Source organism: Myodes glareolus, chromosome 8 (genome assembly GCF_982192425.1).
Source record: "Myodes glareolus chromosome 8, mMyoGla1.1, whole genome shotgun sequence".
Taxonomy (NCBI): Eukaryota; Metazoa; Chordata; class Mammalia; order Rodentia; family Cricetidae; genus Myodes; species Myodes glareolus.
The window spans coordinates 89,233,925-89,247,699 of record NC_142033.1 but is presented as its reverse complement, the minus strand read 5'-3'; the positions used below and the strand labels follow the sequence as shown (position 1 = coordinate 89,247,699).

The 13,775-nt window shown below is 41.4% G+C and overlaps 1 protein-coding gene across 1 annotated transcript in view; it reads left to right on the top strand.

Moving 5' to 3' along the window:
- Actr2 (actin related protein 2) overlaps positions 1-10,011 on the top strand; it is a 42,296-nt gene extending 32,285 nt beyond the window's left edge. Inside the window, exons 8-9 of the mRNA XM_085692249.2 lie at positions 1,122-1,254; positions 7,439-10,011. Coding sequence (XP_085548375.1) covers positions 1,122-1,254; positions 7,439-7,609 — 304 coding nt within the window. The 3' untranslated portion in view covers positions 7,610-10,011. The remainder of the gene's footprint in view (positions 1-1,121; positions 1,255-7,438) is intronic.
- Positions 10,012-13,775: the final 3,764 nt, after the last annotated feature.

Here is a 13,775-nt window from a genome sequence, read left to right as displayed (position 1 = left end):
TCACCTGGGACTGGGATTACAGACAATTGTGAGCTGCCACGTGGGTGCTGGTAATTGAACTCTGGTCCTTTGGAAAAACAGCTAGTGCTCTTAACCGATAAGCCATCTTTCCAGCCCCTAGCTTTATTTTTGGTTCTAATTTTGTTTTTTTAAGACAGGTTTTCTCTGTGTAGCCCTGGCTGCCCTGGAACTCACTGTGTAGACTGGACTGGCCTTGAACCTGGAGATATATGCCTGCTTCTGCCTCTTGAGTGTGTGTTAAAGGTGTATACCACCACTGCCCAACTTACATTGGTTTATAAAATCAAGTGTTCTAGCCCATACAGCTAAAAAAAAAAATACACTGATTTTATACTTCATATACCAAGAAGTGATGATAGAAAAATAATTTTCGTTTTCTATAATGTCTTCCTAAGAACAGAAAGCTGTACATACAATAAAAGTGCATGGTTTTCTAACATACCATAGTCTTAGATTTGAGCCCAGGTGCTGCACGGCTTACCTGCATGTGTACTCCAGAGTAGTGTGTGAGTTGAGAAGGCAGGCCGTGGTGAAGTTGCATGAGGAAAACATGGATGTGCATTGCCACTAACAAAACTTTCGATTCATTGCATGTTTGCTTTTGAATTAAGTTTTGGTTTTTGTATTTTAGGGAACCTTTTACTGTTGTCAAGTTACATGACCGTGGGTGGGTTGTAGCTCAGTTTAGAAGCTGTGCTTTGTTACAGTTGTCTGTCCATGTGCAAGGCTTTCCTCTTCTGTATATTCTCCCTTCCTTCCCCAGTTTCTGGGAATCACTGTTCTGACAGGTGTGCAATGATAGCTCATGCCATTTAATTGACACTCCTGTGCTGATGGGGGATGTTGAGCGTTTCCCCCCTTCCATGTGTCTACTGAGTATATCTTATTTTTGTTGTTGTATCATTTGCGACAGTCTTACCTGGCAGAGATTTGAGCTTCTGATCTCCTTCCTCCATCTCATAGTGTACCCTGTTGATGCGGTGCTGAGGGTGGAATACAGGGCTTTGTGCTGCTAAGCAAGTGCTCTGCTGAGCTGCATCCCTACCCCGACAATTTAAAACAAATAATTAAAACTGTAAATACCCACTGTGTCTTTCTAGATCTGAATTTTACAAGCACATTGTGCTTTCTGGAGGCTCAACCATGTACCCTGGCCTGCCGTCGAGGTTGGAACGAGAGCTTAAACAGCTTTACTTAGAACGAGTTCTAAAAGGAGATGTGGAAAAACTTTCTGTAAGTATCTACAGTAACTATTGCGATTGTTTAATAGTCTGTAAAGTAACTTGTGGATCTTGACAACCACTAGATGGAGCAAGAAGTCTTATAAACCGATTCCTATCATCTGCAAGACTTGAAGAGCCTCAAGAGAAATTGTCTATTTGTTGTATGTCTTGTCTCCTCAGTCATACTGTGTTCCCACAATTACCACAGCTTTTGAAATGGACATTATTGGTAATTGTTGCCATTCACTAGAATACAATTGCTGTTGGTTCTTTGGCATGCCTTTTTTCCTAGCTTTGGACTGTGCAGTATACTGTCTGCAGTATGGGTGTAACCCAGGTCCTTTAACCATGGCTTAGTCTCTGGGTTCGTCTTAACTATCCATAGTTACCTATTTTAGATAATAATATCCATTTCTGAAAACTGTGTATAGGGACACTGATCCTATAGTGCTTTCTAAGTATTTCACTCGGATCTCTCACTTCATTGGACTATATAGAAAATTTAAAGCTCCATCTCTGGTGACCATTTATTTACTCTGCAAACTTTTGAGGAAAAGAGATTATAAAGCACTATATTCTGGTAAAACCCCAGTGAAATTGATTCTGCACACTCTGATCCCCTCCCACCCCCACATACACACACATCTCCTCAGGTCTACAAAGCTGTTGGACCCAGGACCACACACACACCAACAAGCAGTCTAATACTAAGCCACACTGTAAGTCCAGGAAACATTTCTTGAACTCCAGCAGTGTACCATAGCTGATCTAGGCCATGGGAACAAAACAGTGGTAAACAATAAAAATTGCTGTTGTCAGTTTGAGTAACTTACCAGTGGTAATAATAAATGATTGGGGTGGGGATAGAAAATGGTTGTTGTTGGTTAGGGGGTGTGTGCTCCCTCATACTTACCAGAAAATGCCTCTGAAATGCCTTTGGGTCATAGACCTGTGTCAAGTTAGGGAGTGAGCATTTCTAGTCAAGAATAGTGCAGGGGGTCTGAGTTGGGAGAAATGTCTCAGTGTGAATGGAACAGAGTAAACAGGAGGTGAGAGATGAGGTCAGAAAGCCAGCAGAGGTCAGCTATGGTAAAGATGAGAGATCCTGAGGGTTCTGAATAGAAAAATGAGAGACTCTGACTCACCCCTTAAAAGAGTCCAGAAGCCCAGTTTGGGGGAAAAGGACCTAAGAGGGTTCAGACAGGAAACCATGAGAGGGAAAAGAGCTGGTAGAGGTTAAAAATAGTGGTTAAAATGGTTGTCTTAGAGAGTGAGTAGAGAGCGGGGAAGTAAGACAGCCAGACAGCATGAAAGACGTGTGCCACCACTGCCTGGCACGTTGAGCTGTTTGAATACAGGTTCAGGTTGATTCCTGAGTTGGTATTTTGCCAGGTGGATGAATGTAAGGCGGAGAGAAAAAAGTCATCAATGATAATGTAAAGAAACAAGGGGAGGGGACTGGAGAGATGGCTCAGTGGTTAAGAGCATATGTTGCTCTTGCAGAAAAGCCAGGTTCAGTTCACAACCATCCATAACTCAAGGTTCAGGGGATTCAGTGCCCTCTTCTGACTGCCTTGAGCACCAGGCATGTACGCATAAATGCACACATAAATGCATACAGCCAAAATTCATACATACATACAAAATAATTTTCTTTTTCAGTTTAGAAGGAAATGAAGACACTGGGCAGTAGTGGTGCCTGCCTTTAATCCCAGCACTTGGGAGGCAAAGACAGGAGAATGCTCAGATTCGAGGCCAGCCTGGTCTACATAATAAGTTCCAGGACAGCCAGGACTACACAGAGAAACAGTGTCTCAAGACTCTACCCCACACCTTATCCCACAAAGAAAGAAATGGAGGTTAGGGCTGGTGAGGTGCTTCAGTGCTTGAATTCACAAGCCTGGTGACCTGAATTAGATTTCTGGAACCAATACCTGAATAGGAAAGAATTAACTCCCCAAAGTTGTATATGTACACGTGTGTGCATGTTCACACATACACCATACTTACAATATACAGTAACAGATAAAGGAGAACAAAAGATAGAGGGGAATATATGTGTGTGTCAGTGAAGAATAGGTACCAGAAGAAACAGCTGTAGATGTCTGGGGATCCAGAGAGACTGAAGGAGGAGTGGTGGATAGCGAGAGGAAGCCCTCGAGCAGCTGTGGAGTTGGGGGAAGAGGCGGTAGTGGAAGTCACAGTTAAGGAAGGCTGCCATAGGCCCTCCTTGGTGAGAGCAGCAGTCTGCTGAGAGCACTCGGGAAGCAGTGTCTTCTCTGAGAGCCTCGTGAGCTCCCCAGAGCCCTTGAAGGTGTTGGAAAGATTAAAAGCAGGTGCTATTGCAGAGGACCAGCACACCCGTAAGGCTTTTAACAACTGCCTATAATTCCTGCTCCAGGTACTGCAGTCAGATATACATACCCACATGCAGATGCACACATAGATATAATAATAATTAATTTTAAAAATTTCAGCAAAACACAGCCAGACTGATTTGTTCACATAGCATTATTCATCGTCAAACATTATAACTATCTTACAGCTTCACAGTGGTCTTTGTAGTCAGAGACATGAAAAGCCCCAAGTATTTACTCTGAGACCCTTATGAAAACATTTGCAAGTTTCAGTGGTACATATAGGAGTATGAGATGGGAGGATATTGAGTGTAAGGTCAGCCCAGACTCTATATCTAGACTCTGTCTTTGGGGGTGGAGGGAAGTGGTAACTAACCTTTAAAAAAATTGGAGGAAGGAAAAAAAAGGTAGCCTGGTGGTTATATGCTCCTTTAATCCCAGCAGTTGGGAGGCGGAGGTAAGCGAGGCCAGTCTGGTCTACAAAGCAAGTTCTAGGACAGCTAGAGCTGTTACACAGAGACACCCGGTGGGGGGGCATAAATAAAACAGAATGCTTTTCAGACTTAACTGAAACACTGTTGTTTTCCATGGCTTAAATACCTACATTTTATATATGTGACAGAAACAATTTAGAACTCATGGTATGGAAAGAAACAGCTAGGGGTCTAGCATTACTTATTATGTGTATGGGTGTTTGCCTACATGTATGTCTGTGGTGCCTGTGGAGGTCAGAAGAGGGTCTCAGATGCTCTGGAACTGGAGTTGTAGATGGTTGTTAGCCACCATGTAGGTGCTGTTGTTGGGAATTGAACCCATGTCCTCTGGAAGAACAATCAGTGCTTTTGCTAAGCCATCTCTCCAGCCTCAGATTCAAATATAGTTCTGATTATTTTTTCAACATATAAACTGTTTCTGTGTAAGGGTAGTTTCCTCTATACATCTTAGACTCCAGAAGTTGAGTCAACTGGGAAATGGTTCAAGACTGAGTAGGTTCAATAGTTTTTCTTTCTGAATTCTAGGTTAAAAAAACTTGTTTTTGTTTTTTTCAGTTAGAAGATTTTTGTTTCACAGTATCACAAGCAAATAATAGCAGTTTATTTAGTATAAACATAAATCACCAACACTGTCCTTTAATAAGGTATCATCAGGTGTTTTTAGAATTAACTTTTAAAGTCTCCTTGGATGGCCCATGTGCCATCTTTGAGCTTTCCCTTTGGGGTAGAAAGCTCACTCCTTTCCCACAGTTTCTATGGTAGTCAGTCAGGGGTCAGTCAGGAATGTGTGCTAAGGACAGGCTGGTGCTTGTCTGTCTTCTCCCTAGTGGGTTGAGAAACAGTGCCATGTAACATGAGGGCTGGCTTGTTGGGGTATCTGTCCCGCCCAGTACCCCACAGCTGGCAAGCCCCAAAGAAAATCACACGGAATCTACATTAGGTTATAAACTGATTGGCCCATTAGCTCAGTCTTCTTAATAACTAATTCTTACATCTTACAGTAACCCATAATTCTTGTCTGTGTTAGCCATATGGCTTGGTACCTTTTTCAGCTGTCAGCTCACATGTTGCCTCTTCAGTGGTCTGGGCAGGAATGGCGGAGGGAGCTTCCTGCTTCTCAGAATTCTCCTGTTCTCATTGCATCACCTCTACTTCCTGTCTGGTTTTCCCGCCTATACTTCCTGCCTGGCCAATCAGCGTTTTATTAAAAATAAATGATTGACAGAATACAGTCCCGCACCAGTGCCAAGTTGTCAGGCTGGAGCTGATACACTGCAGACTCCAAAGGTAGCCTGGACAAGAAGTATCTTAGACCTGAAGCATAAGCTTCAGGAGTAAACTTAACATTTCAGTTAACATTTTAAATAACCTTGCCAGAGGTAAAGTCCAGAAACTAGTTCCCTTTTCCTTAAAAATAAATTTTTTGAACTTCAACACTCATACATTTTTTAAAGGCATGCCAGTCATGATTGTTAGTACACGGTGAGTTAAAAATAATAATAAGTAAATAAAAATAATAAGTGCAAACCTTAAGTGCCAAGAGTTTTCTCTTCAGGGACTCCAGGGACAGAGACTGGTTTTTGTCCTATTCTGTTTTTAGAAAGCTTCTCAAGTTTTTATAAAAGACTAGTAAGCTGCACTTCTCCCTGGGTGGTACCAAGTAATGAAAACTTAATCTCTTCCATTTTCTGAAGATTTAAGAGCCTTCCCAATCAGAAATCCCAGACAAGCCCCCACATTGTTGGGAATTGGATAACACATCTGTTCTCGTCTCCCATAGTCTGGGACTTGCTGATTTCCCATCTTCTCCATCTCATTGGTTTAAGATACACAGCCTTATCTAATGAATAATTTGGAGCTTGGGACTTCCCATTTTTTGTGATGATGGGCTCAGTCACATATATACCTGCATAGGACTTTCAGAGTTTTGAGACAGCAGGTACCTACTGCCAGCTAACTAAGGGAGGGACCTCCTGCTTGTCTGTAACTCTGATGAACTGTGTGCCTCATATTGGAAGTACATCATAGCAGACAGGTGTAGTGTGCATGTCTTTAAAGCCAACACTTGGGAGACAGAATCTGTGAGTTTGAAACCAGCCTGGTGAATTCCAGGACAGTCAGAGCTATATGGTGAGACCCTGTCTCAAAAATACCCCCCCCCCAAAAAAAAAGAAGAAAAAAGAAAATGGACCATAACAATCTATTACAAACCTATCTGACCTTATTTGTTTTGAGTGCATTTCACTTGAATTTAAAGCAATAGAATATGAGTTTTGCGTATTAAAAAGGAGCTGGAAGGTCTGGGGTGAATCTCAGTGGTAGACCACATGCACTAGTGTAAATGAAGCCTTGAGTTCAGTCCTGTCTCAGTTAGGGTTACTCTTGCTGTGATAAACCACCATGACCAAAAGCAGCTTGGAGAGGAGTTTATTTGGCTTACACTCCATGAATCACAGTCTGTTGAGTGAAACCAAGTCAGGAACTCAAACTGGGCAAAAACCTGGAGCACAGGCTATGGAGGAGTGCTGCTTATTGAGTTGTTTATCCTGGGTTTTTTGTTTTTGTTTTGTTTAGTTGATTTTTCAAGACAGGGTTTCTCTGTGTAACAGCTGTGGCTGTCCTGGAACTCACTCTGTAGACCAGGCTGGCCTGCAGCTCACAGAGATCCACCTGCCTCTGCCTCCCAATTTCTGGAATTCAAAGCCTGTGCCACTACCTTCCAGCCATCATCCTGTTTTTTTTCTTATAGAACACAGGACCATTAGCTCAAGGGTGCTCTACACACAATGGTCTGCCCCCGCCCCAGCCCCATATCAATTATTAATTAGGAAATTGCCCTGTAGGTTTGCCTACAGCCAGGTATTATGGAGGCATTTTCTCACTTGAAGTTCTCTCCTCTCAGATAACTTTAGCTTGTGTCAGGTTGAAATAGCCACCCCCCAGCTCCAGCCTCAGCCCCAACCCCAGCCCTGACAATCCCCAATGCCAGACAAATCAGTTGAGTTTTACTGTGTTGCACTGAACTAGAGTCAAGGTGACTCTGACCTGGAAGAGGACTGCTTAGGAACTGGGGCAAACTGGTTATAGTCTTGCTTCTGGTTCTTGGACTATTAGTACAGTAATTAGTTGTCAAATTTATTTAATCTGGGTAACAGGTGTGAATTAAGATTCTTGTCTCTGATCATGAACTTGGGAGGAGTTACTAAATGTTTCTGTGTCTGAGGAGACAAATCAGCTGTTGTCCTATGTAGACTGCTGAGAGATTCAAGAATACACATGCAGAAGTCTTCCTGAAATGGAGCATTGTGCACACATGATCTCATTACTCTCTTTTCTCCTTCAGAAATTTAAGATACGAATTGAAGATCCACCCCGCAGAAAGCACATGGTGTTCCTGGGTGGCGCAGTCCTAGCCGACATCATGAAGGACAAAGACAACTTTTGGATGACTCGACAAGAGTACCAAGAAAAGGGTGTGCGTGTGCTGGAGAAGCTCGGTGTGACTGTTCGATAAACGCCAGGCTTGCTCCCATCCTGCCTCTAATGCATTCTTCTTTTTCTATTTTTGTTTTTGTTTGGTTTGGTTTTTTTTTTTTTAATTTTTTTCTTTATTGCCAGTCTTTGAACTCATTCAACTCCAGGACTGAAAGAGGCCTCTCTGTCCCCTTTGACTGGAAAGGTCAAGTTTTATTCTCTGTCTTGGAGAAGCATTGTTAATGTGGATAAATCTGGTTGTTTAATGCAACCACCCCTCTACAAACATCACCCGCAGGCAAAGGGTCTCTGCTGCTTTCTTCCTTTCTAAGTGGGCATTTAGCTCATTCCTGTAGGCTTTCTATTTTTGCTTTATTGCTTTAATGCTGCTAGTTTTAGTTTTAGCACTCTAGGTGGTATGTCTTTATTAACATAAGAAAAAACTTTCACATGAGCTTTTACATATTGTGGGTGGGGGTGGTAAGGGATGGGTGGGCAGCCCTGAGTCCTTCAGGGCATTTCTTCTGTAGTGTTAGCTTTCAGCAGTCAGCTGCTGCCACTTTGTAAGTACCCTGAAGCTTGTCCTGTTAACATCTTGGGGAAATAGTAAGCTCAGAACTAAGGTGTTTGGGTAGGTTTTGTGTGGTGGAACAAATAGGTGGTCTTCCTGGTGTGGTTTTTGAGGATTTCTGCTTCTGGGTATGTGAGATGAACCTCAGTTACAGTACTCTGACTTGGTAGGCTTCTTTTGGTCTGCCTGGAACTGTTTCCATATGGTAGAAAACAAAACAAGCTTAGTGTTTCGTTACCATGCAGCTTAGGAATTAATTTCCTCTCAGCTGGGAGTATATTTCCTAAACTATCAGAAAGTAATATTTTAAACAAAATGCTTTTGCTAAGTCAAATTACAGGTAGAAAGTTCCTAAGGGCTGGTGTTTTCTAAATGCTGTTGTTTATTTTGGAAGCATTGAGGTAATGAAAGTTGTACTTTTATGTGCTCATCAGTGCTTCTTGACTAAAGCAGCTACACAGTACACACAGCTACTGGCAGTAGGTTATAATTGTTGTATTAACATTAACAGTGGGACTTGTTGCCAGTTCGTTTTTGTTTTTTAATGAGACCTGGAACTAAAATTTTAGCAACAACAATAGAAAATTTACCAGGAGTCGACTATGTTTGTACTGAAAACTAATCATGATTGCTACTTCCCAGCCATCTTTTGTTCTTGGGATTTTGGATATGTTTGCAGACTTGTCAGAAAATCCTATTTATGAGTCCTGTTAGTATTGTTTGTTATCTCAAAAAATATCAGATAGTACCTAGAAGTGAGTGAGGTCTTTCTAACATTGAAAAATGAAATAATAAGATGTTGTATCACAATGAATACAAAATCATGATTCCGGGAGAAATATTTTTCTTCATTTCAAAATATTTTTTTTTGCTGATGATAAATTGGAAGAATGGCTTTTTTCCTTTTTCCTTTTTTTTTGAATGCTTAAAATCAGAATTTTTAGTGGATTTTTTTTTAGATAACTTTAAAATTAGTTTATATAAAATCAGCAGCAAAAGGAAGTTAGTCCTAATTATGCAGCTTCTGTGATATTAAGTATTTTTGCCTGTTTTACCTCAATTTGAACAAATAGGAGATGTCTGTGTGCATGCTGGACATGCTCAGTACACACAACCACCCGCCAGTGCCGGCTGGTCGGTGTTGGGTGCATGACTCAGAGTCCTAAGCCTTCCTAAATCACGTTGTCAGAAACCCTACCCTATCTTGGAAGTCCTGGGCCCATTCCAGGGCACCTACCGTGTATAGGACTGGTACCAGTGACTGTTGAGTGCAGAAAAATTGTTGACTCTTGGCTTTGAGCATGGTTTTAAATACAGGGGTAGAAAACAAGAAAGAATGGGGTAGAATCCTAAACAGAACATGAAAGAGCATTATCATATGTACCTTGAATGTAGAATTTGTTTTTATTTCATAAATCTGCTAGCAAACATGACTGTTAAAAATGATGTATTTATATATGTAATAATTTAGGAATTCCATTTTATAGTTTTCCTATTCTAAGGTGAAATAATGAATTTAATAATTTGGGAGTTGGGACATATTGTATTCTATTGGAGGTGTCAGGTTTGAGTCCTTCAAAAACTAAAAAAAAAAATTCTGTTTTTTAAAGGATCTGATTTTTAGCTCTTGAAACCCATTGTCGCTTAGATTTCCAATGCTAAAGTTCCTTTTTTATTTTTAAATTAAAATTACCAATGCCTTGAGGGATTTCTTAGAAAATGTGGTATTGGATGCTAACTTCACAGTTCTGAGCACTGTTAGTGTCTATCTGGCAAGTATTTGAGAGATCAATGGAAAGCTAAATATTCTAAATTTAACACGAATATACTTCTTTTTGATTAAGAAAATAAAATCAGATTTTTCAAAGTAATTTGAATTTTGTCTTTGTTTTTCCTTTTCTCTTTTAATTTTATTATTTTTATTTGTACTTTCAGTTTTGCTGTGCATGATGGGTGTAGAACTTTAAGCTAGTTAGTCCAAGGTCATTCACTGTTCTGAACCTTTGCTATTGTTTGTCTGTTTGTTTTATCTTCTTTGGGGCAGAAGGTTGAGACAGGGTGTTATAGCCCAGGCTAACCTGGAACTAGCGTGTAGCCACGGAGGACTTGAACTCTTGATTCTCCCGCCTCTTCCAAGTGCTAGGGTTATAGATGTGCGCCAGGATGCCCAGCTCTGGTTCAGTGAAGATCATTGACAGAGCTCATTATTTCTAGTGACGTCTTTATTGTGAGGCAGGGTTTCTTTATGTAGTTCCAGCTGCCCTAGAACTGGCTGTGTAGGTCAGGCTGACCTCAGACTCACAGAGACCTGCCTCAAGAGTACAGGGATTAAAGTTCTGTACCACCACTTCCAGCCCTTCTAGTAAAGTTTTTAGGTAGGAGAGAATGAATTAGAGCTACATTAGAATTTGTTCTATTTTCTTCTAAGAGACTGTTCATTTCCCAAGAGTTTGCAGGGTACTTTTATAGAATCAATTCTAGATAGACTTATATGTAACATGGCTCTAATGACATTGTAGCTGATCTGTGTGAAGATTTTTAGGTACATTGTTTTGTTTTTAATTTTTTCCTTTATTTTCATTGTATATGTAGGGGTATTTTACTTGTATGTATGTGTGTACACCATGTTTGTGTGTAGTGCCCTTGGAGGCCAGAAGAGGGTATTAGATTTCCTTGGAACTAGAGTTAAAAGTGGTTGTGAGTCACAGTATATGTAGGTGCTGGGAATTCAACCTTGATCCTCTGAACTTGAATTCACTGATACTCTTGCACTGACACATTGTTTTTGACAAAATCATCAAAGCAAGAGGAAAACTAATAATTAAATGGCCTATGTCACATTGACCTTGAGCATGAGGGCTAAGGAACTGGTATCGGTGTTTTTTCTCTCTTATAAACTGTATGCTCTAGATTCGTTATCCTTTCGTGACCAGAGCCCATTAGGATATCCCGGGTGTTATGTCTGGTGCCTTATCCTGTCTCTTGAGTTGCTAGAATGATGTGGTATCTCTTGTCCCTAGATGACAGAGAAAGAATATTCCTGCCGGTTTGTGGTGTTTGCTGTTGGTGGAGTGAATGCCTTTGTACTCCTCATTTTTTTTCTCCACCCATAAACTTTGCTGTACAATTTAGTTTATTAACTGTTGATAAATTGAATTAATTTATTTTTAAGACAAGGTCTCTTGTTTTGTGTTCGATTGCTGTGAAGGGACACCATGACCAGATAACTCCTATAAAAAGAAAGCATATAATTGGGAGTTTGCTTAGTTTCAGAGAGTTAGTCCATAAGCATCATGGTGGGAAGCATGACAGCAGGCAGGCAGGCAGGCAGGCAGGCAGGCAGGCAGGCAGAGAGAAACAGCCTGGCAAGCCTACCCCAAGTCACACACCTCCTTGTCCTTCCCAAACAATACCACTAATTGGGGACCAAGCATTCAAATATATGAGTCTATAGGGCCCGTTCTCATTCAGATCATCAAGTTCTACTCTCTACTCCCTTAGGCTTAGAGCAATGTCATAATACAAAATCCCTTCAGTTCAACTTAAAGTCACCAGAGTCTGTAACAGTCTCAACACTGTTTTAAAGTCCAAAAGTATCTTCTAAGACTCAAAGCAGTCTTGTAATTGTAAGCCCCTATAAAATCAAAATCAAAAAACAGATCACATACTTCCAACATACAATGGCACAGAATATACATTACCATTCCGTGGGGCATAGTGAGAAAATACTGGAGCAAAGCAATAATAAAACCCAATCAAGCAAACTCTAAATTCTTCAACCCCGTGTCTGATGTTACAGACTTATTCAATGGCTCTCTTCCCTTGCAGCACTGCTGACTACAGTACACTTCCCTCTCTGTCGGACTGGCTCCATGCCCTGTCGGCAGCTTCCTTCACAGGTATCCCACAGCTCTGGCATCTCCAACAGGGGTCTTCAAATCAGTCCAGGCTTCATCTTCAGGCAGTGTCCTCTTTGGGTCCCTGTGCAGTGACTCCCTTGCCACACACCTGGCTTCCGTGGCTTTCATCCACAGGGAAAAAGACTCACAACTCTCCTTCTGTAGTCTTAAATCCAGAACCACTGGCCCAAGCTGTCAAGTTTTGCTGCTTGCTGAAACTGAAACACAGGCCCTTCAAGACTTGCATTTGCATAAACTTCAACTTGATGGTTTCCCTTGCTGCATAAGCTTTACTTCTCACAAGCTGGAAGCTTGACTGGGCGAATCTTAGCCCTGAGGTCAGCACTCCCTTTATTCCATTTAGAATCAGGGTTTTCTTCTTGAATCTTTTCTTCCCATCTCCTTGAGCACAAGACTTGGCTCCAACATTATGTTTCTCCTGCTTTTTTTCTCCTCAAACTGTGTGTTTTGTATTTCTTTTTGCCCTGCTTGCTCTTTGTCATCGTGAATACGCATAAGAGCGAGCACTCGCAACCACACGACACAGTCAATACTAGGCTGTCTTGAAATCTCTTTGGACAAAGACATTAATCCAAAATTTGTCAATTTAGCCTCAGGCAGATTCTTAGGACAAGGGCAAATGCAACCATACTCTTCTAAAATATCACAAAAAAATGTTTGCAGCCCAGGTGCTAATATTAATATTATTTCCCCCTAAAAGCCCCTTGAGCTGGGCCTGTGTAGTTCAAACTTCCCTTGGTAGTAATGTTTTCCTAGCTCCTACTAGGATGACCCTTTAAGCCTCACTTGCAGCATTCAGCCACTTTTCTGGTTCAGAGTCCCAAAGTCTGCCATATTTCTCCAGCAACAGTGTAGTCAGGCGCGTCACAGCAATAGTGTCTAGTCTAGACTGGTCCCAAACTCACTGGGAAGCTGAGAATAACCTTGAACTTGTGATCTTCCTGCTTTTAGTCCCCTAGTGCTGTGATCATAGGCAAGTGCCACCATGCCTAATTCTTTATGCAGTTCTGTTAAAGGTTTGAGTCAAGGGCTTGGTGCATGCTAGGCAAGCACTCCCCCAAACCCTCCCTCACTTCTCCGAGGCTCCAAATATTGAGAGAAAATTCATTTATAATACACGTATGATCCCATAATGACTGTTTGTAGGTTCTCGGTGACTTCCTCAAAGGGTGATGTAAGTGCTCACAGACTGGCAATGTATCCAGGAAACTTTATTCAAAGCAAAGTGTAGGTGAGAATGTGCAGCAGGAGGGCACATATATGAGAAAGTACTTTGCTCCCAGAGTGTTTGGGGCTTCTATATTTTTATTTGTTGTTTGTTTTACTTTTTTCAAGATAGGGTTTCTCTGCATAGCCACTAGCTGGCTTGGAACTTGCCCTGTAGACCAGGCCGGAGATCTGCCTGCCTCTGCCTTCCTAGTGCTGGGATTAAAGGTGTGTGCCACCACCCAGGCCTGGTGTCTTTTCAGTGACTGTGAAGAGACACCATGTTGGTCACATGGTAACTCAAACCACTAAACTTGGGGTTTCCTTTATGGGCTCAAGACAAGTTTGGGTGGCTTTCTCCTTTGACAAATTGAGTCACAACTTTTTCTACTGTGCATGTCCTTCCCTAAATGCACCTAATTTAAATTATGAGTGCCCAGCTACACAAAGGCATAAAATGGTAAATGGGATTCTCCCTAAAATTTTACTTAGAGGACACAGCTTGCCTT